We start from the raw sequence: 27,896 nt of genomic DNA on the forward strand, positions 1-27,896 counted from the left end.
TCCGTGCCGCCATATTTACACGTTTTTCCCAACTTCAGAAGGGTCTAGCATCAGAAACGGGACACTCTAAAAACTTCTTAACTAGCATGTTAGCACTAAAATTAGCTAATGGATTTTGCCAGGAAGTGCTGTGTCATTTTCGCTTTAGCCGCTAACTCCATAGTAATACGCGGTACCGCCCCCTACAGGACTGGAGTGGAACGTCTGCTATTTACAACTTAGCAAAATAACACTTTGTTTAAAAGAAAATATTAACATAAACACAATAAAAAGGCTTTCTAATAAAACAATGAAACAGGCTAATTGCTAAAACAACAAAGCTAATAGTGGCCTCAGACTTTCCAGAAGTTTTGCTATTGGAGCAAAATAGCCACACACTTGCTATGAAACTGTGATCAAGTGCTTCGCGCCACCACGATCCAGTATCACATCCTAGCTGTTTTTTTTTTTTAAACAGATTTTAAAACACCTCGTCCAGCTCCTTTTCACTGTGACGTTGTTGTAAACACATGGTCAACGCGTCATGGCCGACGTTCGAGAGCTGGTAGGGAGCACAGTGAAAAGGGCGGATAGATGTACAGTAAATAGATGTAACTAGAGAGGGAGGTTGGACTGAGGTAAGCTGTGTGCAAGGAAGGAGGCACAGTGCGGGCCTATAAAAAAAAACAAAAAAAGCACATATTTGGGATATCGTGTGACTAACTCTCGGAATTTGTCTTCAAGGAGGACGGAAAAAGCATCCAAAACCACAATTACAATTATGATTCATATATATATATTTTTTATGCACTGTAAATATTCAAAGCATTGACAAAGAGGAATAATACATGTCAATTTTGGCACACGTGGTTCAGACACACAAAAGACAGCTTAATTCATAAAAAAAAAAGGATCCCATAAACTCTTGACTCTTTAAACCCTTAGATAACCCCCCCAAAAAAACAAAAAACAAACAAAAAAGAAAATATTAAGTGGTCACATGGCACTCGGGAACAGAAGCACCGTGCACAGGTTCACAAAGGGAGCCCAGCAGATTAGAAACAGAACATCGATAACAAAGAGGCGGATAAGACGCGCTCCCCACGCCCGCGTGACGCTCACACTCCAGCCCACTGGACTTTTTTTTTTGGGGGGGGGGGGGGGCGCCAAACCCCCAAAACCACTTTTTATTTGGAGCCGATCACTTGTGGGAAAAGTTTGTACGTTAACGAATGGAAGCGAGTGGCTAGAGTGTGAGCGCCATGCTCGGTAAGTGCGTTAGGATCAGCGAGCAGAGTGCAAAAACATAAAAAAACACCACTTTGTCCTCCTAGCATAGGCCTCTTATCACACTGGGGGGGGGGGGGGGGTAATAGGGTAGGGTAGGGGGTCGTAGGTGACAAACGACCTGAGGACACACACACACACACACGCACACAAATTCACACACAACGGCACGCACAGCACACATGAGGGAGGCCACTCATGCTAACTTTTTTTTTTTTTTTTTACATTAATTCCACTTGTCACCATCAGGTGGTGGTGGTGGGGGGGGGACACACCGCTCACAGACAGACTTTAGGCGCTGCCATGTGCACTCCAATTCAACAGGTGGCGTGGTAACCCCTAATTTAACTGGAAAAGGCACAAAAACAAGAATAGCCAAGGGAAATATGTATGATAATAATCATGGACTCATGGAACTATTTTGCTTGAAAATAGGGGCACAGAACATTCAAGAAAAAATATACTTCAAAATGTGATTAATTGATTGATTAGTCCCCATATGAAGTTAAAAAAATGGCCTTGTAATACTGATTTTACACATTTTTGCTCCCCATAGTGTGAAAACTAAAAGTTTCAATAATACATACTGTGATGCATGGAGACAATATACCTGGCAGCCACTAGGGGGAGCCGTTCGCTATTATTTTACCTCAATTGTACATGCTAAGAGTGGATTTAAAATGAAGGGAATGTGCACATTTTCTCAGGGTCATCTCCGAGAACTCATTGTAATACTTGAAGGGATGGGGCGGGGACAGGGGCCGGGGTGGGCGCGAGCGAGCGCGGGTGTGTGTGTATATGTGTGTGTGTGTGTGGGGGGGGTATTTAGCAGGAAGAGGCTGAAACACAGTGCCATCTCTTGACAAGCCTTGACGCCTGTTGCTATGCCGACCGCAGAGAGGCAACTAGAGAGGGAGGAAGAAGTGGGGGGTGGATGGGAGGCAAAGCAAGGGCGCGCCAGCTTGGACTGAATCCTCCTCTCCCGGGGTCAGGGTGACGGACAGGCCCCCGGTTCGGTTGAAAAGGAGCGCCGGGGAAGGAGGCCGTGCGGGTCGCCGCGTTGCTTATGGCTGTCGCTGATCACTGTGTCGGTGTCACAGGGCTTCTTTCAGCTCGGGGGGGGGGGGCTAGCAGTCACCCACCCCCGTCCCTCGCTCTCCCCCATTTGAACACAGATAGATCTTTATGAGCACACCATTATTAACTCCATCATGGAGCTCGTCTAATTAGGCTAATCTTGATAACGGAGTGATGCTAATACTTTTTTCTCGTCAGGCAAGCAACTCTGGGGGGCGGGGGAGGGGGGGCGGGGGCGCCAATCACAGGGCTCTCTGACTCATCTCAAGGAGACATGACCGAGCACTGGACCCTGTGGGGGGGTGGCGACATGCGTGGGTGTGGTTAGCCTTTTGTCTGTCTGTCTGTGGGCGGTGCCGACGGTATGGCGAGAGATGGAGAGGGCGGGGCTTACGGGAGCAGGTGGATGTCAGAGCAGAAGGATTTAGCAAAAGATGGAAGGGGTGGCGGTGGTGGTCAAAAATATGCCCCCCCCCCCCCAAACACCCTCAGGCCTGGATTCCACCCACCACTTCATCGTTACATTTTTCATTGAAAGGATGAAGACGGCGTGTGGGCGGAGCCAGGCATGACTCATTGCTGCCGTAAGGGCGGGGCTAAAGAATGGAAACGTACGTGTGGCGTGATCATTATGTAAAACTTCCCGCCAAACCCTCCTCCTCCTCATCATCATCATCATCAACCCACCCTCCTCCCCCCCACCCCGATCCCCTGGACGCAAACTCCTCCTCACTTCTCCTCCTTCTTAGGCTCCTCCTTCTTCTCCTCCTCCTTTTTGGGCTCATCTTTCTTGGCCTCCTCCTTTTTGGCCTCCTCCTTCTTCTTGTCGTCCTTCTTCTCCTCCTTCTTGCCATCGTCCTTCTTCTTGTCGTCCTTCTTTTTGTCGTCTTTCTTCTTGTCCTCCTTCTTGGTCGGCGCCGCCTCCTCCTTCTTCTCCTCCTCAGGCATGGGCTCCGTGGTGAGGAGCACCTTGCCGACGTTGTTCCGCTCCTGCATCTTCCTCATGGCGTCGCCCACCTGCAGCAGAGAGAGAGAGAGAGAGGAAAAGATTGGAATGTTTTCATGAGTATAATCATGCAGGGCCATGAATAGCAACCTGCGGGCTACAAATGGCCCCTGTGCCGGACTTTGACACCCCCTGGTACAATGATGTGTAGAAATAGAAACAAAGAATAAAAATATGTATGCAATCTTGTGATTTTAACATCGAATTAACCTAAAAAAATTCCTTCAACACGGAATTCTTCTGCCCGCGTCCACTTGTTGCACTCGTTTGTCGGCAGCAGCGATGCCCGCCTCCTTCCTCCTCATCCTCTTTTCAGTCATTGGCGTACGTGAGGCAGGCGGTTCACCTATCGACCGGTGCCACGGCAACGAGGGCCATCTCCTAGCAACCTAAACCTCGGCTGAAACGTGGCCCTGAAGTGACTTCCACGCACGGGAGCGAAAAGGAGGGGTGGAGAAGAGGGGGGGGGGTGTGTGTGAGCAACCGGTGTCCTTCAGAAAGTGAACAAGATGGAGGGGGTGAATTAAGAACCCCTTGTGGATGTGAATGAAAAGTCAGTGGGGAGCTACTATAGCACTCTTTGATCCACGCCGGGACGCAACATTAGGTACAGATAGCCGTTAGTTATCCTTATTATTCACACGTTGTTATTGATTATCGGAGCAAACAAAGGAAAGATGATGAAAGGATTCAGGGCGTGTCTTCTTGTCGTCTATCAACCGTCAATCTTTTTTTTTTTAATTCTCTATTCACATCGCTTTCATCCCCGTCTCCTCTGTTCTTCTTCCTCGTTGCCGGAGACGGCTCCAGCACCAGGGACCCCACCCAAAGACAAACGCACACACTGACTACAGGGTGTCGCCATAGCAACAAGCAGAGCAGGGAGAGAATAGAAAGCGAGGGAGAGGCTAACAACCTGGTGTCTGACAGATGGAGAGGCAGACAAATGTCAGAGAAGAAGAAGAAGAAGAAGAAGACACAGCGGGGCGTCATCTCGGCTCCCGGCCCCGACCCCGCCATCCAAATATCCTGGGCGGCGTCGTCTTTTTGACGAGTGTCACAATCTCAGGCTTGTTTTCTCACACTCGCCATTCATATCTTTTCTGGCAGCGTTCTCTCTTCGCCAACAGTCTGACTCTGTCTGGCCGGGCGACACATTGGCCGCTTTCTGTGTATCACGTCCGACACGTGTGTGCCGCCCCTGGATCCCCATCGCCGGGGTCCATCACGCATGGGTGCCATCCCGCTTCTGACGCCAAAGAACTCCCAAGAGCACAAGCCTTAATGGCGGTCTATTTGGTGAGAATCCACCACAACACACAACAATCGATTCCACTGGGGTCGCCCACCCACAAATAGCATCACAGCTCACCGCCCCACATTTGACCACTCACCTGCTCGAGGTGCCAGGTGGAGTCGATGTGCGGCTTGACCTTGCCCTGCTTGTACAGGTCCAGGATGGTGTTCATGGTCTGGGTGATTATCTCCGTCTCCCCTTCAAGGTAGCCCAGGTGGAAGCCGCACACGGACTTGTTACCCTGGACCAGGTTGAGTGAATGGATGGAGAACTGGTGGTACCAGTTTTTAGCCACGGCTAGCAGGTTCTTCTTCTGGCCCGCCAGCATGTTAGCGGCACCTGGAGAGAGGAGGATGTTTTATTTTGAGTGTGCGGCTCCGGGTGGAAAAAGCTCTTTGTTTTTGTCTCCATTTTTGCGGAAAAAGATTTCATCCTTTGGTATTCCCGCATCGTCACCTAGTGTACACTCGGGGATTAAACCACATTAGACCACAAACATGCAGCCTGCTACATTCTGGCATTCCTGGCGTACACAGAATGTGCTCCATTGTTTGGCCCTGCATAATTCCGATAAGATGGAAGAAGCGAGGGAACGGGAATAAAGGCTTCCAGGGGTGACTGGGTGAGAGGGGATGAATGGGTGAGGATGTGGGAGGCGGCATGCAGGGGTAACGGATCTTTGGGGCAACGAGGCCTGTTCTCCCGGCATGCCGACCCCGCCTACTCTTGCATGCATCGCCACCGAGACGGAGAGAAAGCCTTCCCACGGATTACACACACACACATCAAAGACAGCGGACATGGAGGGGTTGCAGTGGCAAACAGGAAGTTGCTTTTTTTTTGTGAGGAAAGTCGTCACTATTACTTCATGTATTGTTTTTAATTGGCTGGGGTTGAAAATGATCTATAAATCATCATGTCAGGCGACGGAGAGCGTCAGCCAAACTCGGCCAAGGATCACGGTGACCTGGGCAACCATTTTGGTTCGTGTGCCAAAAATGATAGAAGTATTGGGACCATGACATTTTAAATTGAACTGTAACAGCATTTTAAAATCTAACTTAAATGTTAGTATATTACAATAAAATCACAGGATATTATATGTATTAAAAAGATTTTTTTGGCTTTATTTAAAAAAATATATATGCAAATGCTGTCCAAGATCTGGCCCAGGGTCCATTTTGCAGACCTGGGCTTTTTACATATTGAACTGTTGGATCTGAGAGCGCTCAAACTTCCCCAAGCATGCTATTATATCTTCCTGAACGCACGATTGACCCCTAAAGGTCTCGCTAAGGTGAATAATCTGTAGTCGGATGTCTAATCCAAATAAATGTGTTCCAAAAATTTAGTTCCATAGGTTAGTACTGACCGTAGGTGATGAGTTTTCCCATTGGTTTCAGCAGGTTGTAGCCTTTGTGGGTGTCTGATCCTCCAAGAGGGTCCAGTACGATGTCCAGACCTGTAGCAGGACACATGGATGGTTTGAAGATGGTAAGATATGATGATAAATTATAAATTGAAGGCACACAGGTCATAAAATTGATCAAATTGAAACAAATCAATCCAATTTAAAAGCCAGAGCGGCGGCACTTAGCTAATATTTTAGCCACAAAGACAGGAAGTAACGGAAAAGAGCCACACAGGAAATGGAAAACAAGGTATACTGTAAGCCACACAGGCGGTAGGCGTCATGTAGACAAAGTAATACCCCATCCTCGGAGGACACGATGACAAAAGCACTGATGGTTAATGAATGCGAGAGCACGCTTCGCCGTAACGACGTTACATATGTCCGGAGGGGATGCCTCAAATTGGGCTTCTTCGCTCCGTTACCCTGCCTTTCTATTGATTGCTGGGACATTCCCAGCAGGTCTCCGCCCGGACCGTTGGCGCAAACGAATGTTCGCAGGGTGGCCTCTGACAGGTAGCGAGCCGCGGGGGAAGGGGGCGGGCATTGATCCGTGAGTCTAATTAGAGACTTTCTGTCCGAAATGTCACTTCTCCTCGTCTTCCTATCCGTCTTCGCTGTGTCCCCGTCCCGCTTCACGCCACACTGGACAAAGGCTCACACAATCACAGGTCACTTTATTAGGTACAGAGGAGCGACGGAAACATCATAACCTTAAGGTCGTATTGTTTGTATGCTAGTACAATAAGGCAAGGATGCTTCATTCATTCATTTTCTACCGTTTTTCTGATGGAGCCTATCCCAGCTGTCTTCAGGCGAGAGGCGGGGTACACCCCGGACTGGTAAGGTTAATTATAAAATATTAAATTAATTAACTTTAACTACTAGTTAGAGCGTCAAAAACGTTTACAACCTCCTAAATATGACTTTTAACACTATTAGAGCCCTCGAGACATGAAATAACACCCCTATAGTCACCTTTAGACTTTCGTTCACTCACTTTCTACCGCTTATCCTCACAAGGGTCACAGGGGGATGGAGCCTATCCCAGCTGTCTTCGGGCGAGAGGCGGGGGTACACCCAAACTGGACTGGTGGCCAGCCAATCACAGGGCACATATAGACAAACAACCATTCACACTCACATTCATACCTATGGACAATTTGGAGTCGCTAATTAACCTAGTATGTTTTTGGAATGTGGGAGGAAACCGGAGTACCCGGAGAAAACCCATGCATGCACGGACATTGAACTCTGGTCTCCTAGCTGTGAGGCCTGCGCACTAACCACTCTTACGCCGTGCAGTGTAATGTAGGATTCCTTATTTATAAATGGAATATTTTACTAGTTAGCGCGTCGAAAATGTGTTTACGACCTCCTAAATATGGCTTTTAACACTATTAGAGCCCTCTAGACATGAAATAACACCCCTATAGTCACCTTTAGATTTTTAATCATTTGTTTTCTACCGCTTATCCTCACGAGGGTTGCTGGAGCCTATCCCAGCTGTCTTCGAGCAAGAGACGGGGTACACCCAACCTGGACTGGTGGCCAGCCAATCACAGGGCACATATAGACAAACAACCATTCACACTCACATTCATAACTATGGACAATTTGGAGTCGCTAATTAACCTAGCATGTTTTTGGAATGTGGGAGGAAACCGGAGTACCCGGAGAAAACCCACGCATGCACCGGGAGAATATGCAAACTCCACACAGAGGGTGGAATTGAACCCTGGTCTCCTAGCTGTGAGGTCTGCGCGCTAACCACTCGACCGCTGTGCCGCCTGGCAAGAATGCTTATGATGCAAAATCTGACATTTCGCAACGTTTGTGTTAACCATTTCACTGCCTCGTTGTTATCAGAGCGTACGCTTCCGATGGCATAAACATGAGGTGACATTGTACTTCTCACCTTTGGGGCTGATCTTGCGGACTTCCTCCACGTAGTCCTTGGTGCGGTAGTCGATGGGATGCGTGACGCCGGCCTGGCCGATGGTTTCGTGCTTGGCGGCCGACGCCGTCCCGAACACGGTGACGTCCTTCACCGTCTTGCACAGCTGCGTAGCCGCAGTGCCCACGCCGCCTTTTTGTAAAGGGAAAAAAAATGTTATACTTGTTATCGTGAAGATTGTTTTGCAACACAATCACATTAGCAAGCCTCCCACTCCACACAATAAGAGCGGCCACGGGAGCTTTCTGTCTTTTTTTAATCTGACTTATTCCAGGAATCCCACACCAGATGTAAAAAAACGCAACTGAGGTGTCTCTTTTCTTCCAGGCAGACTGAAAAACAAAAATGTGCCCCACTGGCAACATTTGAAGAAGATGCCTATCAGTGTTTGCGCTGGCTCTGTTTGAAAGTGCACGGCTGCGTCCCGTGTTTGCGGAGGCTGCCTCGGCAAGAGGTAATAGCTTACTGATAAGCGGGGGCTCCTTTCAAAGGGTGGCTGACCGATTGACTGACTGGAGGACTTGAAGTGAAAGACACCCATAAAGGTCATTCATGCCCGACCCAGTCAAGAGCGTGCACGTCTTATCTGATAGCTTTTAAATAGCAGACATTTTTTATAGCCCCGCTGCTGGTCAGCAAAGGGGAGGATATCATCATTTTATTGTTAGCATGTATTGTTAGCATCGGGATTGGATGGGACCGATGTATCTGTTCCACTTTACACTCCAATTTCCACTACTGACACTCACATCATGCTATAAACTGCTTTTTCTGTGTATTTGCAGTATTTTTACTGTTACCTTCCAAAGGATTATACTAGAATATTTGGCTATTATACAGATTATTGCTACTGCACCATTCAAATTAAAGAAAAAAAATATTTTTTTAACATGATTAAAAAGGCGACAAAAGGGTGTGTCCCTTTAAATCTGGTGTAAAAATAGCACAAATTTCAGAAAAAGCAATGGTAAAATATGGTGGTAGTAGTGTGATGGTCTGAAATCAGGCTCACTTGGTCCATTCTAATGAGAACAAGTGAGACATTTCCATCACGTGCCTGCACTAGGTCCTCATAAAAAAACCAAAAAGCTTTTATTTACCCGCATATGAGAGCCAAAAATGATGCATTCTGGGAGAGCCGCCGCACTCAAAGCGGGCGGTTGAGAGCGTCACTCACACCCGCGCCACTCTACTACTCTGTGGTTAGGAAGCCAAAAATAAAAAATGGCGTTGCCAGGGAAACCTGTGCCAAATTGCCGGCAAAAGTTTGGAGACACTTTTCCATTGAATAGCATTAAGAAGTGTCTCCAAACTTTTGACTGGCGTTAGCAATTATCATTAATATTTGTGATGTGTTTAGATGTTGAACCAGGACTATGATACACATCACGTGAGACTTACACAAATCTCGTGAGACTTCAGCTTCTCTCTTGACACTTAAGCTAAAAGATGAATTTTGGGCATTTATTTTGCCTTATGAAGACCCCAAAAATGGAAAATAAACAATCTTTTCTGCATTAATATCGTTCAAAAACAAGAGCTCCAAACTGCAGGAAACCAAACGTGACCTTCCGTGCGGACTTTAAATCACACGGCGGCCGACAGCTGAACAAAACAAGTGCCTGTCGCCCGATCTGATAAGTTTGTGTGGTGGCGCGTAAACACCAGCTTCCAGTAGATTGGACCATGGGTTGGTAAAAAAAAAAAAAAAAAAAAGGTACCTGACCCCATCCCTCGCCCCCCCCCCCCCCAACACTAACTCACCTCCAATCCTCTTGGGAAGAAAACTCCTGATGGTGAGTCACAAGACCCGGAAAGCTTGCCAGGAACGCCGGGAACCTCCTGGTTGCACTTTTACCTCACTTCACCGTCACTCGGAGATCACAGAGTCGGCCGCTAATCTTTGCAAGTATGCAGCAACTGGCTAACTTGAACGCCTCATTTGGTCACTTTTTCTACCGAGCCAACAATCATCTCGCATTCATTCCTGAGGACAACATCCATTCCTGAAGACAATAGCAAACGACAGCCTAAGCAAATTCCTGCTGCTAATCGCATTCGCTCTCTTCAAATCAAATCCAATTGTTTACATGTGTTGTTGTCCCCCCCCCCCGTCTGTCCGTCTGTCCCCACACACAAAAAACATCCTATTTATTTTGTTTTTCTCTCCTCACAACAGCGGCCTTTTGTCTCCCCCCGGATCCTTACATACCTTCCATCAAATGAGGAATTTGGGACAAAAACAGGCAGGAATCCGTCCTGACACAACCACAGTGTCATTGGTTCCCGCCAAGAGACAACAAGGGGGACGCTCTTAAGTGCTGGTCAAATTAATAGGGACAACATGACACCTCTGCCTCATCTTGGTTAAAAGTACAATGGGCTTCTTTATATTTGATGGCGATTCAGTGGGCCACAAACAGCAGATGGCGCTGTGGTGAAACAAAACTAGCCAGAGTAGAGCCTAACAGTGATGTTTGTATCTGACTGCCGGACTAACCGACGGATAAAAAAATAAAATTAATCGAGAATAATTTGTAATAATATTTACCCATAAAAATATTTTTTCATTATTTTTTTTTACAATTTTTAATATATAAAAAAAAAATATATATATATATTTTAACTCAATTTAAATGCTATATTCCAAATTTTGACTTTACTGTCCAATTACTTCACATTATTATTATTATTATGACTATACATATATATATATATATATATCAGGCTGGTGCTTGGTGGGTGATTTAGATCCCATAAATTCTGCCTAGCAACAGCATGCAAGGGTTTTCTATTCTAATGATACAACTTTAAATTATGTTGAAAAGGATTAATTAATTACAATTAAAATATAAATATTGAAAAATAGAGACATTTTCTACAGTCGTCATTTATGATAAACAATCCTCAAAAACTTGCAATTTTCAGAAAATCTGGTTGCCAAAAGTTCCAATATTAATAAAGTCAAAATATTATGGTAATAAAGTGATAACATAAAGAACATGTAAATGTTGAAATATTTCTAAAATAAAAAAAACTTTAAAAAAAGCGTAATTAAGGAGAAAAAGTTCATACTAATAATATGCTTCATCGTCTATACCATAAAGCCGGGTGCAGGCTGTTTTTTCTTTAAATATATACCACTTCTTATTTCTATATTTCTACGTGAGGCTTAGAAAAAGACAACTATCAAAGTGGGCCGTCCATCCTTTGATTTTTCAGTTTGAACAAAATGCTTTGGGGGAGGTGTCTGCATTTATTTCCAGTTTTCCTGAAGGAAACTTCCCAACCTGTCATTTGCTTGCGGCGGCCTACAGAAGAATGGAAACACAAATCGACGCCAAACAACAACAACAAGAAGAGGGGAAAAAAAAAAACAACGTGGGCAGCGTTACGACATCAGCAACGCCTTTAATTCCTGCTCTTCTTCTCCTCCTTCTTCTTCTTCTCCAGTGCAGCTCAGATGATATTCAAGCTAGTTTGTAAGCGTGCGCTCTTTGGGCTGCTATTACTCGGCATTATGTAATCGTGGTATTTTTTTGTGGGCAGGCTCGGAGAGCAAATGAACGCTTTCTCTCTCTTTGAATTTCTCACCAGCAGGCAGCGCGGAGGAGGCCAGTTTTAGCGTGCTACATTTCCCGAGGAGGGAATGTCAAAGCGTTAATTCGTACTATGATGTTGGTAAAACAGCACCACTATTTACGGAGGCCGGATTAAGTCCATCCTTTTTTTTTTCCTCACGTTGCTTCCTGTCACTGAGTCCCACCTTTTAGCGAAGATGCTAATATTGTTTTTGGTGTGTTTGGTATTTAGCAGAATTATGCAAAAACCATGTGATCAAATTTTATGAAACCTTGTGGACAATTTCGGTCAAAGTGGCGAAGAATGTGTTTTTTAATCTGTACTTTTTCCTATTTGGGTTTCCCTGGAATGGAAGTGTCCGAATGATGTGTGTTAGCCTTGATGTTGGAATTTATTGGCAGCATTTGAAAAAGTGCTTTTACAATGTGTTTTCTTACGTTTACAGGGTTGTTTATTATTATTTAGATTTATTCCCCATTTTTGTAGTTCTTGGATTTTTGTGGTTAAAAAAAAAATCTACAATTTTCTGTCATGCCCCAAGCGACAGACATTTTTTTCCTCAGGCACATTAGCCTTGGGGAACCGTGACCTTTTTAATAATAAATGGTCAAAATAGATCATTTATATGTTGCACTCCTCCTTATATATATATAGAGTACAGGATGTTGTCATTTACCGTTTAGCAGTCAACAAAATGGCGCTCAATGATCTTGTCCCCCGCTGCCCTCTCCATAGAAAAAAAAAAAAAAAAAGTCTTGATTGTCTTGGTAAGCCCAGCTAATTCGCTGTGACCACCGAGCGGGAGTCACTCGGGCCGTTGAACCGTCAACGGCAGCGCTCCGCGAGTCTGGCATGGCCGCCGGCGCATCAGCTGCACTGGTAAGCGAAGGGAAACCAGGGCGACCTCCAACCTAACGCTCCCATCGTTCCTGCAGCCTTTACCCAACCTAACCCCCCCCCACTAACCCTGTTTTTAACCACACCGCACACACACACGGGCAGGTGTGTGTGGTGTGTGTTAGCAAGACACCTGTGTGTGTGTGTGTGTGTGTGTGAAGTTTAAGCTTTGTGACAAGTGGTAGTAAAACTAATGCAATAAAAACATGATTATATAAGCATAATATAAGCATTTGAATACATTGCAATCAGTTCCAACATTAATACGTGTCCCTTGAGCTTGTTTAGGAGCATCAAACGTGAGACAAAATCTAGCATCTCACTTTTTTGCTCCACTTTTGAGAGAAGAGGCACTCAAATGTTTTTCATGATGTCACCAAGGAAAAAACCTTCCTCTTTGACCTGCTTCTAGCTAGACGAGCCCATCTTGTGTATACACCCAGCATGTCACAGGGGTGAAAAGGATTTTTAAAAAGTTGTCTTTGTGTTATTGGTCATTATTAGTATTTTTTTTTTGTTTATTTTTATTTCTACAATGTGCAATGGGCCAATAAAAAAAACAAGCTGCAGGACGCAAATGGCCCCTATGCCGCACTTTGGAGACGTTAGCATGATAGCTTGATGAAATTAAACGTACACAATAAAATCCACTAGACGTTCCATCTCAGACACTCCAGCATGGAAGTCGTCCTAGCTAGACTAGACGGGAGGCTGAAGGTCTTTGACAGCGCCACAAGCGGACTGCTTTACGAGTTTTACGGCGGATTGATAACATGTGCTAATGTCAACACGGTGTTTGTCTCTTACGGGGCGGCCTGACACCAAACAAAGTAGCGTACGTCATCAATGGAGCCAGCAGGAATGTGAAGTGCGGGTGTGGCGGCGTAGTCGCCTCTAAAAACGCCAATCCCGGTTCAGGAAAGGGTCAGGGAGGAAAGCCTGGTCATGGCGGACGACCCTCCCTCCGCAAGATGCATCCAAATGTCACCGGACCTGACCACGCCCGGAGCCCCGAGAGAAAGGGGGCGACACAAGAGGGGAAGCGTGTGCACGTTTCACCGCGGACTGGAGGATGCAGATGTGCGCTACGGCGGGGAAGAGAGGCATGATGGGAGGAAATACAACAAGCTATTGTTTGCCAAATAACGAGGACAGGACAGGAGCCACGAGAGAGGCAGCTGAGGACTGTTTACCAAAAGACGCTACACTCAGGATGGACCGGCTTCAGCTTTTAAAGGGTCATGTGACCTCCTGGGCACATTACAGCCAATTCCAGCCTTGTTTGCTCGTTTGGACCGAGAAGCAAAATAAGAAGCAACACGGCTGCTGCTAGGATTTGAACATCATCCAAGAACTCCAAACATTGCATTTTTGGAACAACTTTTTGGAATACTAATATAAAACATACAATATTGTAAATATTTGAAGAGGTGCTCCCTCCGCTCTGCTGCCTTGTTTGTATTAAAGTGAGCTCGTATTTAGCGGCTAATCGTTGTTTAGCAGATGGCGGCTGTAAACATACACTTTTTTTTGTCAAACATTTCTAAATATTCATGGCGAGAAGTTTAACTTAGTCAGAAAACTAAGGACCAGGGGTGCCGGACATTATTTTGTTATATGCTGCTGTTTTTATAGGACCTGCCGCAAAAAAAATCGTCAAAAAGATCCTACATGTCTCATGTAAGTAAGTGGTAGTCAAAGATCTTCTATATGACAGGAGTGTGCTGCTGTTTTTAAGAGTCTTCTGCAAAAATGGCGGTCAAAGATCTTCTATGAGGGGAGGCCTCTGCAGTTTTTAAGCTCCTACCGCAAGAACGCTAGTCCAAGATCCCCAATATAGCAGGGGTGCTCTTCTGTTTTTGAGGACCTGCTGCCAAAATGCCAGTCAAAGATCCTCTATATGTCAAAACGCTCAACTATTTTAAGCACCTACTGCAAAAACGCTAGTCAAAGATCTTCTATATGTGACAGGAGTCTTCTGCAAAAATGGTGGTCAAAGATCTTCTATGAGGGGAGGCCTCTGCAGTTTTTAAGCTCCTACCGCAAGAACGCTAGTCCAAGATCCCCAGTATAGCAGGGGTGCTCTGCTGTTTTTGAGGACCTGCTGCCAAAATGCCGGTCAAAGATCCTCTAGATGCCAAAGCGCTCAACTATTTTAAGCACCGACTGCAAAATCGCTGGTCAAAGAGCCTACACACAGCAGCAGTGCTGTGCTGTTTTTAAGGACCTAATGCAAAAACACTAGTCAAAGATCCTCTATGTGCCAAAGCACTCAACTATTTTAAGCACCTACTGCAAAAACGCTAGTCAAAGATCCTCCATACAGCAGAAGTGCTGTGCTGGTTTTCAGGACCTAATGCAAAAACACTAGTCAAAGATCCTCTATGTATACAATAGGACACATGCTCTGCAGTTTTTAAGGATCTGCTGCAAAAATGCTTGTCAAAGATCCTCTATATGACAGAGCGCTGAGCTATTATAATAAACTACTGCAAAATGGTAATCAAAAACAGGAGCGCTGTGCTGTTTTTGGGCATCTTCTGCCAAAACATTAGTCAAAGATTCTTTGGATTTGGCCCGCAGGCTGCCAGTTGAGCAGCCCCGGTTTAGCTTCTAGTCAGACTTGCCCATTTGGTCATTCTTGCAGTAAACACGCCACAGAAGCTAATAATGCTAATGCTAAAATGCCAACACTCATTTTTCATTATTGTGTATGAATTTAGCTTAGCTAATAGAGAGGATGAACATGCTAGGACAGGTGATCCAGGGCACTAGCAAGATTTTTTTTACTGCGTTTGGAACATTTGTAAATATTTACAACAAGTTATATTGCATGATTGTGTTTGTATGCCTGAGTAAATATGCTGCGTTCAATCTATCAAGTTCCTTTGTGTGTGTTCAGTGTTTATCTTCACGTACGCCTCTCGGAATAGTTGCTCCGATCGTAAATCTCGATTGTGTTTGAGTGTGGTGGCGCTATTTTCGTGGCTGCTGAGGCAACAGAAAAAAAAACACAAAAATCATCAATCTCGCCTTTTGTGTCACCGCCTCCTGATTACATGTGTCCTGACACCACCTAAGCCGATATGGCAGGAATGCAAAGAGGGGGCCGGGGGCCGGGAGGGGGGTTGTGCAGAGGCATGCCTGAGCCCACCGCTGTTGGTTTGGCTGCAAATCGTTGGATGCTGACGTCATGTGACGCAGCCTGTGACGACGTGAAGTGGTGAACTTAAGGACACGCACACAGACGCACTTGTGGCCAGGGACGTAGCTAATTAGCGGCCGTGGCTGCCATCGGAAATATCAGACATTCTTGGACTCGGGACACCAAATGGAAGAATTTGAGTGAAGGAAGGTGGTGTTCCACATTGTCATGTGATGCGTTTTTTTTTTATGGTGTAGAACGTCAAAGCCAAAAAATGGTTCTAATATTTAAGACCACAGAATATATTTATTTACTAACACAAATATACTCAATAGGTGTTGACCATAAATGCTGTCATTCTAAAGAAGAAATTAATGATGAATGAATGAATGCATGAATGATTTAAAAAAAAATGCATCAGGAGGTTGCCTACAGCCACAGTTATCGATGCCAATCTTTATGACTTGGCGCTAATTGGACTTATTTAATCCAATACTCTCCAAATTTGTTTTACGTATCATAGGTAGACAGGTGTTTTTAGTGGTGACTGACCTTTGCCTCAAGCAGATCACCTGATCATGTGTAATGAGTTCAAAAATTTAATTGCGACAATCCACATGGAGTCACGTGTCAAATGAAACGTCTGAATGAGGACTTTCTGGATCTACATATATTTTGTTACTACACTCGAGTATGTTGAAGTAGTAACCAAAAACATGTTTTTGGTTGGTACGACTGTATACTGTACAACACTAGTAGCTTTAGTAGCTTTCTGCTCTGACTTACAATGCATGCTATATTCCAGACCACTGCGTGAGGAAATTTCCATGACAGGACCTCTTAAGCGTTGTAATCGAATCCGTCTGACTTTCATCCACCATATTTCAGGGCTACAATCACATATCAATGCAACACAGCAAAGGGTTTCCATTATTGCTCTCCATACCCACGTGGTGGCTGTATTCAATAATCTATATGAAACCCAGGCTTCAATTTCCTCTGTGATATTACAATCATATGAGACATGAGAAGGTAGCAGCACACGCAGGCGTTAAAAAAAAAAAATCTCGCTGTGCTTGGCGGCTCCTGTCACCGCTGATACCTTTAATCTCTCTCATCAGAGAACATCGGGAACAATTTTTGATGGGTGCGGTAGTGAGACATCCCATCGCCTCCGGGAGGATCCCACCACCAGCGTGTTTGTGTGTTAGAAACTCATCCAGTACGAGCACTACGTCATCATACTGATTGAATTATGCAAATAAGCGTGGTGATTTGTTGTTGTTGTTGTAAGGCCATCTGCTAGCAATTTTTTTGGTCTTCAAGACAAATAGAAATAGAAATCTGTGTTGCCGCCATTAAGCCTTTAGTAATTATACAGTCTTCTACATTACATTTCTTATCTCTTAATTGTGATGCAAGTGTAAAAAGAAGTTACGTACTGTTAATAGTAAAAGATTAAAACAGTAAAAAAAAGTCTAGCTTATCTTCTGGTAACATCCATTGTTTATTGCCATAAAAAGCCAAAGAAAAAGCAAAATTCAAAAGCTAATTCAAAGATGATCACTAACCAAAGCGAATGTGATTTTGCGTGATGCCATGATTAAACTATTCTGAAATTTTGGGTTCCAAATTTTTCTCAAGGGCGTTCCGCGATTCGGGTTCCACGGTGTACAACGCTAACGTATGGCCAGCTGGCGGGCCGACACTGGCCGCCTGCCCTGGGAAACCAATGGCTGTCCCTGCATGAGAAAACCACATTTCCACCATATTGCTCATCTGAAAGCATCTGATCCCACTACGGGTTTCCCAAGGATGTGAGCCATCAGCTGGATGCAAAGATTGTGGATTCCGCAAAATGTTGGCCATCATTCATCTCACAGGAAAGATGCTTCGAAAAAAAATACGCATGCATTCATTTCAAAATGTTCTAAACCTGGGCAGCGAACACGAATCAGATTCCATTCTCAACGTACACCCACACACAGTCCCAAAAGCCTCTGGATCCTGTTCCTGTTCGGATTCCCTCAGCACGAGAACGGGAATAAGAGCTGCAGACTATCAGACAGCAAAAAAAAAAAAAAGAGAGACTAATGCATTTTCCTTCTCTCCAGCTGCCCTGAGTAGTGAAATCAAATGTTCTCATCAGTGCATTACGCCCAAAAACAGGTGCTCTCGCTTCCTAGATCCGCTGCTTTCTCTCATCCCTACGCACTCTGAACTTTGACCTCATCATCCAGGTGGCTTCTGGAATTTGCTGCATTAATTATTCATTCATTCATTTTCTACCGCTTATCCTCATGAAGTTCGAGGAGGATGCTGGAGCCTATCCCAGTTGTCTTCGGGCTGGACTGGTGGCCAGCCAATCACAGGGCCCATATAGACAAACAACCATTCACACTCACATTCATACCTATGGACAATTTGGAGTCGCTAATTAACCTAGCATGTTTTTTGGAGTACCCGGAGAAAAGCCACGTATGCACGGGGAGAACATGCAAACTCCACAAAGATGGAATTGAACGCGGGTCTCCTCGCTGTGTGGCCTGAGTGCTAACCACTCTCTCACCGTGCAGCGTGGATTAAGTATTTGTATCAAAAACAAGGTGATGTTGTGCAGTTGCTGTGACGGAAGCCGCCTGTGTCACCACCAACCAGCAGAGGGCGCAATGACCTCAGGCCTAACCAGTTTGCTGCCTGAACGGGGTGCAGGAAACAAACCAAAACAGCGATAGTGATACAAAACCTTAGTAAAGTTAGTATAAACTGTTGTGTATATTTAATTGCGTTACTTTGATAATGTACATGAATATTATTTGATTGTTAATACAGTACCAAGTACTGCATGTGCACTACGCTGGTCGTCCTACCTGCGGCGGCGTGGATGAGGACGCTCTGGTTGGGTCGCAGGTTGCCAAAGTCAAAGAGCATCATGTAGGCGGTGATGTAGTTGACCGGGAGTGCGGCGGCCTCCTCGAAGCTCATGCCCTCCGGGATGAGGAAGGTGTGCTTGGATGGCACCACCACCACTTCCTGCCACAGCCCAAAGCGGCTCAGCACCATCACTTTGTCACCCACCTGAGAAACATCAAAATGAAGAAAGGCTATGTTTCAGTTTTGCTGTCTTTTTGTTGTTTATTTTTTGGCAGGAGGAGAGTAAAAGCAGTTTATCGGCATCGGGATGGACGCAATGCACCAGGTTTCGGATCAGGCTAATACCAGGCTGCAATGAAACAAAACAGATTTTTGTTTTTGTGGAGCAGCACCGCCCGTACGGGACGATTCGCATCCTCCTGTTGTCGTTTTTTTCCATCACCACAAAAGGGCAGACATGCAAAAATGCAGTCAGCTGCTTAGCCTTGAAGGCTTTACTCAAAGAATGAAAACAACAAAAACAGAAAGCTAAACCGGGACTTGTTGTGTCACCGACAGGAAAAATATGACAGCTCTTAACTGGCCGAGGAGGCGTGTCTTTACCGGCGTGAACAGTAAACGTTTTATACTTCCTCTATGAGCGCCGCTAAAGAGGCCCGTCTTGTCATTTATTTAGTCCTTGGACCTTATCAAACAGCCTTGCTGTAAACTTCCCCATAGCGGCGCAGCAGCCACCCAATCAGGAAGGCCCACTGGAGGGACACAGGAAACAGAGACAACCGCGGCCTTATAACTCTCTTCCTGTTTTCTTGCTCCTTTTTTACACAAAAAATCCTCACTTTTCTCTTCCCTTCTTTCTCTTTCACTTCCTGACACACAACTTTAGAACATCTTCCTTCCCCTTCTCAAGTACGTCCCATTTTTTCGTCTCGTTACCGTCTTTGATTTCTTAATCCCTGACTGTCTCGCAAAGAAGTGCCCCCCCCCACCGCCGCCCGCCATCTCCTCGTCAAACGGACAGGACAATGGGGCCCCATCTTCTCCCCTGGCTTCTCTCCACTCATCAGCCCGGCCTGCCAGATTCTTCCCCATGGATGAGCAGAAGACAAGCGCTCTCCTCCTGGGAACAAACCCTCTCCACTCGGGCCCCTCTAATGGTCCGGAGGGAGCCATGCGCCTTTCTGTCTATCTGCTTCAATTAGAGACAGCTCCGTCTTTCTTCCTCCTTTTTTTTTTTTTGACGCCGTGTCTTTCTGTATGAGGCCTTGACCCCCCCCCCAAATCTTTTCTCTTTACAAATGACACTTTCTCCTTCGTGCCTTTGTTAGTCATGCTGACTCCATTGGGGGGGCATCAAGCTGCAACAATTTACGACAGAAGCGGCGACGGTGTTTACAGGAGATGGACATGACTCACGCAGCCATTTCAGCTCTTCTTCTGTGCCTACGTACAGCATGTGAGGCACACACACACACATGTACACACACATGTACACACACGTACACACACACACACACACACACAGCGATATACTGTATATATGTATGTGCATGCGTGCATAAGCGCCTCTCACACATTTCTGGGCATCCACGGGGTCAGGAGGCCAGCGGCGGCCAACAAAGACGCTTCCAGTTAACTGCATATGCAGCGACTTAATCAGATGGTGATTCAATTTGGGGGGGCGGGGGGGGGGGGGGGGTATGCGGGACCTCCAAGTCAGCTGCTTTTGTAGGTTGACGACCTCAGCGGGAAAAATATCGATGAGGACAACGTTTTTTTTCCGACAACGCCACAAAAAAAAACACCTTTCCCAGTAAACCAAGTAGAAAATTCACATTTGAGCAACATAAGGGTGGGAAAATGTAAATATTCACACCAAGGATACCATTTGGATCTGTACTGGGTGTGCAACCTACTTTAGAAGTACTATAGACGACCTCAAAACTGGTGCTAGGAACACTGCAGTTCATTGATTGGTTAGCAGAAAATGGCTACTTCTGTGAGGCAATGTGTACGGAATTGGAAGAACCAGGGGCGTCATTAGGTTCTGTGGACAGAGGGGGGGGCTTAGCCCCCTGGAGATGCACAGGATATGATTGAATGTAGTAAGAAATAACGAACAAGAACCGGGATATAACTTTTGGACAGATTTAGTAGAGATACTCAATTGTTTTAGGGTACCATTAAATTTACACAAGTACACATAATGTACACTGCAAAACCGCTGCTCAAGCTCTGCAACCATTCTGTCCAGCGGACAGTGATCAATTCTATAATAATCATTATTAGATTATTAGTTAGCCTATGATTATTACCATCATTATTATTCTTCTTCTGATTATTACTACTAGCAGTAGTAGTAGTAGTAGGTAGTATTAGCCTGCTTATTGGATTGCTTATTAGCCTGCTTTTGCCCTATTATATGAATTTTTATTTTTTTGTAAAAATGTTTAAGAATTTGAGATTTTTTTGTAAAAAAATAAAAAAAATCTTAATAAATAAATAAAAATAAATAATAATAATTATTATTATAATAATAATAAATCAAAATATAAAAAATAATGTAAAAATTTAATTATTTAGGGAGGCTTAAGAACATTTAAAAGAGGCAAAAGAGGATTTTTTAGTATTAGCCTGCTTATTGGATTGCTTATTAGCCTGCTTTTGCCCTATTATATGAAATTTTTATTTTTTTTGTAAAAATGTTTTTAATAATTTGAGATTTTTTTGTAAAAAAAATCAAAAAATATCTTAAATAAAAATAAATAATAATAATTATTATTATTCTAATTCTAATAATAATAAATCAAAATATAAAAAATAATGTAAAAATTAAATTATTTAGGGAGGCTTAAGAACATTTAAAAGAGGCAAAAGAGGATTTTTTTTTTTTTTAATCAAAAAAAGTTGCATGCTATCTGAATTTGGTAGCTCCACATCCATATCCATATCCATATCGATTTCTATACCACTTCTCATGGCCAGGTTCAGGGCTGTGCTTTACATTGGTAAAAGGTTATACCACCCTGAGCAGAACTGTACCACATGACAGAAATGCGACCCAAAGTAAATGATTAGCGACTCATGCAAGCGCGTCCTCATGCCGAGGTTTGGAGTTCAGCTGCTGGCCTGCTAAAGTCATCTACAAGTGTATTACATCAGCAAAAAAAAAAACGACCCCAAACGCCACTCGGACTGATGTATGAGGAGGTGGTGTTGAATTAAAATTCCTCTTTACTTTGGAGACTCTAACAAATGCTGCACTCTCACTCTTTTTGGCTCCTCGTTTGTGGCTTCCTCGCTGGCACACACGATGCCGACACATGTATTTATCATCCTCTGGTGCATTTACGAGAAAAAAATATCCTGTTGATAGCACCGTTGAGTCCAGTCATCTAGGATGACCTAAGACTGAGGTCTTTTTTTGGAATAGTGTGACAGTGAGTAAGCATGGAAGGATGAGGAGGAGAAGGGGGGGGGACTCTTGTGACACCACGCATCAGCACTTTTTATTCTCCTTTTTTTCGCCCCCCCCTCTCTGTCTTTGTGAGTATTGGTCGGAGCTGACCCATATGTTCTCAATTACCTCTGGCTCACATTGTCATTCTGGTATTTCCTCCATCCCTCCCTTTATCTAAATCCTTTCTCTTTCGTCCTCAAGACCCCCGGCCTTGTCAGTGATATCCCTCCTAAAAAGTACACATCCTCCCCAAGTAGCGGCCCCATGAAGATGAAGCATTATCGTTTGTTTTATTTGCATAATCAAATCAGTCAAGTGCAAAAAGCAGCTTGCTGCATATGAGAAGGGCGGGGTCTGCATTCTTGCATCATGTGACACAGCACCGGACCATCTTTAGTACCCCCAGAACCCTGATTTTTTACAACTTAAGGGACATTTCTGCACCTTTTTAAGTGCTAGGATTGGGATATGTTACATTAGGGTGTCCAAAGTGCAGCACGGAGGTTATTTGCGGACCATAGCAGTTTCTTTATTGGCACATATAGACAAACAACCATTCACACTCACATTCATACCTATGGACAATTTGGAGTCGCTAATTAACCTAGCATGTTTTTGGAATGTGGGAGGAAACCGGAGTACCCGGAGAAAACCCACGCATGCACGAGGAGAACATGGAAACTCCACACAGAGATCAATTCCTACATCTACAGTTGAAAACTAATTCTGATGTATAAAAGTGAAAGTGGATGTTCACCTGTGACATCACTTCATAACATAACGGATGATTTTGGATTATTTACGGTTCTTATTTTGAGTCGTTAGCATTTGTGTCAGTATTTTTTATACATTTAAAAAGTTAATCAGCATAAATTACAAATATTTTTTATTTTGTTTGTTTCTTAGTTAAGACCTGAGCTGTTTGGAAAATGGGTAACATGTCCGTCAAGACTACAAAAAAGTACCTGCAGCACTGGTGCTACAATAGAATGGGTTCATTGGGTTCATATTTGGTGTCACCGCTGGACTATAATTTTTTTATAATCCTGCCCGGCAACAAAATTGCAACTCTCGCCTTCGGGCTTGATGGAGTAAACCAAGCAAAACAATGGCGGATCTGCTTTTCTTGGCATTAACACTATATTATTCTGGTACGCTTTCTAACGTTTAGCAATGGATAACCATATCAGCGTACGCTTCATAACTACATTCCTAACTTATCGAGCGATTGTTCCACTTTGACGCCACTTACATGTGTGGCCTCTTCGATTGCCTCCAAGCTGTTTCTTGTTTTCAATTGCATCCTGCCCTCGGGAGAACTCAGCCTCAGATGTCACACAGTCTTTCAAACATGCGGTTAGCGTTGGAAAGTTCTTATCTCGGCCCAAAATCAAAGCCAGCCAACGCTCTCCACAAAGACAAACCCACTCCGACGAAGCTCTAAATCTTTTTTTTTTTGTTTTCGGGGGTCAGCAACATTTTGTTCCGGGCCGCCAAAAGATCTCATAGATCTTCATCCATTAGCGAGATTGCCTCTTAATTCTATAAAGCCCCAATGGGGATGCGGGGGTGTGAGACGGTGATGACAGGCGGTGTGTGTTTTGGGTGTGTTGACCTTTAAATCCAATCTACATGGCTGACAATGTGGAAAGAAGCTATTAGGTACGTTAGAAACCCAAAGGTTGCGGCCCTCCGCCGCATTCGGTTGACTCGTCGCTAACCACAAACCCATTAGTCGCTCATACATCAGTTAGGATTAGCCGACACGTGCGCCACGCCCTGTCAGATTCTTCTTCACTTAAAACATCAGCAGGGGACGTTAACGAGATATGATGGGAGTAAGTGGACCTTTGGGCCAAGCTTGTGAGTCATCGATGGCTTAACACTAGCATGTTTTCCGTTGATGATGCCGTGTTGTAGCCAAGAGATTTAAACGAATGACTCATCACTCAACATCAATACCAACATGGCCCCCCTTTAGTCAAAGATCCTCTATACGTCAGGAGCACTAAGGACCAATCGCACCACAAACACCACCAGTCAAAGATCATCTACACCGGCAGTCACACTCTGCTGTTTTTCCGCTTCCAAGTTTTGAACTTACGGGCCGGTCAGAGGTCATTCGTGTCCCAGGTGGTCGCTGAAAGATGAAAACATACGCCAAACACAGGCTACAATGTTAAACAGCTAACAAAGCTAATAATACATGCTACATTTAAAGCCTACTTTGGGTAAAACACCAAAAAGGTGGTAGTTTTGGCACGAACACATAGCTAACAGGTGCTACACTGAAAGTCTACTTAGCTAACAGGGTTAACACAAACTATGTTTAAGGCCATGTTAGCTGCTAGCATGTGTCGAAAGACATGTAAAACACCAAAAGGTGGTAGTATTAGCACAAACACATAGCTAACAGGTGCTACATTGAAAGTCCGGTTAGCTAACAGGGTTAACACAAACTATGCTTAAGGCCATGTTAGCTGCTAGCATGTGTCGAAAGACATGTAAAACACCAAGAGGTGGTAGTTTTAGCTCAAACACATAGCTAACAGGTGCTACACTGAAAGTCTAGTTAGCTAACAGGGTTAACACCTACTCTGTTTAAGGCCATGTTAGCTTGTAGCATGTATCTAAAGACATGTAAAACACCAAAAGGTGGTATTTTTTGCACAAACACATAGCTAACAGGTGCTACATTGAAAGTCTAGTTAGCTAACAGGGTTAACACATACTATGCTTAAGGCCATGTTAGCTTGTAGCATGTATCTAAAGACATGTAAAACAACAAAAGGTGGTAGTTTTAGCACAAACACATAGCTAACAGGTGCTACATTGAAAGTCTAGTTAGCTAACAGGGTTAACACAAACTATGTTTAAGGCCATGTTAGCTTGTAGCATGTATCTAAAGACATGTAAAACAACAAAAGGTGGTAGTTTTAGCACAAACACATAGCTAACAGGTGCTACATTAAAAGTCTAGTTAGCTAACAGGGTTAACACATACTATGTTTAAGGCCATGTAAGCTGCTAGCATGTGGCTAAAGACATGTAAAACACCAAAAGGTGGTAGTTTTGGCACGAACACATAGCTAACAGGTGCTACACTGAAAGTCTAGTTAGCTAACAGGGTTAACACATACTATGTTTAAGGCCATGTTAGCTGCTAGCATGTGGCTAAAGACATGTAAAACAACAAAAGGTGGTAGTTTTAGCACAAACACATAGCTAACAGGTGCTACATTGAAAGTCTAGTTAGCTAACAGGGTTAACACATACTATGTTTAAGGCCATGTTAGCTTGTAGCATGTATCTAAAGACATGTAAAACACCAAAAGGTGGTAGTTTTAGCACAAACACATAGCTAACAGGTGCTGCATTGAAAGTCTAGTTAGCTAACAGGGTTAACACAAACTATGTTTAAGGCCATGTTAGCTGCTAGCATGTATCTAAAGACATGTAAAACACCAAAAGGTGGTAGTTTTAGCACGAACACATAGCTAACAAGTGCTACATTGAAAGTCTAGTTAGCTAACAGGGTTAACACATACTATGTTTAAGGCCATGTTAGCTGCTAACATGTGGCTAAGAGGGAGCTAACACAGTAAATACATGTTACATACGTTTGTCATGATTACTATTGAACTTACTTGCTCATTGGGGCAGGTTATCCCAATAGAATCGTGGATTGGTGGACATTGAATGCATACAGTAAGCTATAATGACCACTGCACAGGCTAGCCACGCCCGAGTTCTTTTTCATCAGGTAGAAAAAGCCTCTCAAAAATAATAAGGTCAAACAATGTTTTGTGATGGCCCAACATTACAAACTTGTGCACTTGAATACGGGGAATGAACAGATGTCCCTGAAGGTAACTATAGCTATATGACCATAAAGGAGGATAATTAAATAAATTCACGTTTTTGCCTTAATTGAGCCAATTTCATGCAGACCACAAGGGCGTGATGGGGGTCTAACATTTCAGTGATCCTGCTGCACCTCGCCCATCTTCAGTGCGCCTCCACCTCTCCTGGCAACAAAAGGCGGCGGTGTAAAGTCCGCCATCTTAAATAAACTACGTTTCCTCTCGACAGCCTACAAAATTAAATCTCAACTTGGATTTTCAAGACGTAATTCGACGCATTCTCGGAAAAAGCGTGGCTTTTATGGCTCACATACAAGTATGTTGAATTGCATATGTTAGCATCTCAGTTTTTTCGATTATACGCCAATTTTCGTTTGACACAAATGGCGACTATTTTGAAGGAGGGCTGGACACACTTCCGGTTTTGTCCCTGAATTCTACACTCAGCTTGACGTATCTCTTCCACGCCTTTGACAGACGTCGTTGATAAAGAAAAAACAGTCATGCAAACAATATATAAGCTAAGCTAAATGTGTTGATTTGATTATAAGATTTGCAGAATATGACAACTTTATAGGCTCTAACTGGGTAAAAAGTTATGCAAAAGGCAAAGTGACAAGACTATGATCGCGAATGTCGTGGCGTGGGTGGGGACGCCCGCTGCTTGTCTTCATCGTGGGCACCTTGTGTTTATTTCAACACGTTTGACTCTCAGAATCAAATCAAATCAAAGCAACTCACTGATGCTTGTTTTCTTGCGCCGTGGAACAAGTGTCATCTTCTTATGAGGGTCAAAAGTTGACCTTTTCATGCAATAAATGTCCTTTTAAAAGACATATATGTGATTTTTATGTGTGCTATAAAGATATAGCTGCAAAAGGCGATGCATTTGTTCACGAAACAATCAAAGTGCGGTGCACCGAGCAGCCGGACACGCCCATGTCTTTCTAAAGCGGCTCTGAGCAGACACGCACGTCTTTTTTTTAATCACTTTATAATTCAAATAAAGTCTTTAGAAACAAACCAACAGGTGTGAGATGCGTGGATTTGTGCTTACTTTTCTGTCGGTCACTTCCTCCCCGACAGCCTCCACCACCCCGGAACACTCCATGCCGGGGCTGACGGGGGGTGACGGCAGCCGGTCGTAGAGCCCCTGGCGTGCCATCAGGTCGGCGAAGTTGAGCCCGCAGACCTTAACTCGAACCTGGATCTCTCCAGCCTTGAGGGTCGGTTTACCCTTCTTAACTTGCAGCTTCACTTTGTCGTAGCCGCCGTAGCCGGTGAGCACCAGAGCGCGGTACGTGAACGCCTCTTCCTCGGGTACCTTCTCGGCGGTCTCCGCTGCCGCCGCAGCTGCAGTCGCTGCTGCTGCCTCGCCAGCCGCGGCGGGGGCGGGCTCCTGCTCGGTCTTGGGCTCCTCGGTAGGCTTGGAGTCCTGCTTCTGGTCCACGGCGTTTTGCTGCTGGGCAGGTGCGTCTTCTCCAGACATTTTTGCAAGAAGGTTAGACAGTGATTTTCTACAAAAAAAAAAGACTTTCTACGAGAAGTGGAGTGGCTTTAGGAGTGATTTTGCAAAGAAAAAGATTTCTGTGTCTTTTCTTTCTGCAGCGGTTCTTGCAAGCACTCAAACCCCCGGACAAAGTGGGCTGACTAGTGGCTGTCAACGCCGGGCTCTGACAGTGAGAGTGAGTGGGACGAGACAGAAGCTGGCTGGAAAACACGGAGAGCTGATGAAATAAATCCACGGATTCCTCAGTGTGTGATTGGGTGGATTTGCGTGGCTGTGGGTCGGGCTTGAACGGTGAATCTGTGCTGCTATTGTAAGCAAGCACATGCTTTGCAAAAATGCCACTTAGGACGCATTCTGTTGCACATTGCTGCCATTGCAAGGATGGCAATAGTCAGTTTTGATTGAGCAAAGTGTTGGGTGACTCAGGGGTTTGGACTAGACCACTTGTTCGTGGAGAAATTCAAGACATTTTTGCGGCAATTGCATGCTTGTCACGTCGTGGAAACACCCCGGGAAAGGGCCTTTTTCTGTTCCTGGTGCATAGAAAGATG

At 44.5% G+C, this 27,896-nt stretch overlaps 1 protein-coding gene across 1 annotated transcript; it reads right to left on the reverse strand.

Moving 5' to 3' along the window:
- Nucleotides 1-758: 758 nt before the first annotated feature.
- Nucleotides 759-27,548, reverse strand: vat1 (vesicle amine transport 1). Its single transcript, XM_058048158.1, has 6 exons — nt 26,893-27,548; nt 18,509-18,716; nt 7,976-8,146; nt 6,019-6,108; nt 4,744-4,985; nt 759-3,360 (listed from the first exon to the last, which is right to left on the reverse strand). The coding sequence occupies exons 1-6, from the start codon at nt 27,322-27,324 to the stop codon at nt 3,073-3,075; spliced, it is 1,431 nt and encodes a 476-aa protein (XP_057904141.1). The 5' UTR covers nt 27,325-27,548; the 3' UTR covers nt 759-3,072.
- Nucleotides 27,549-27,896: the final 348 nt, after the last annotated feature.

The sequence above is a fragment of the Doryrhamphus excisus genome, chromosome 15 (genome assembly GCF_030265055.1).
Source record: "Doryrhamphus excisus isolate RoL2022-K1 chromosome 15, RoL_Dexc_1.0, whole genome shotgun sequence".
NCBI lineage: Eukaryota > Metazoa > Chordata > Actinopteri > Syngnathiformes > Syngnathidae > Doryrhamphus > Doryrhamphus excisus.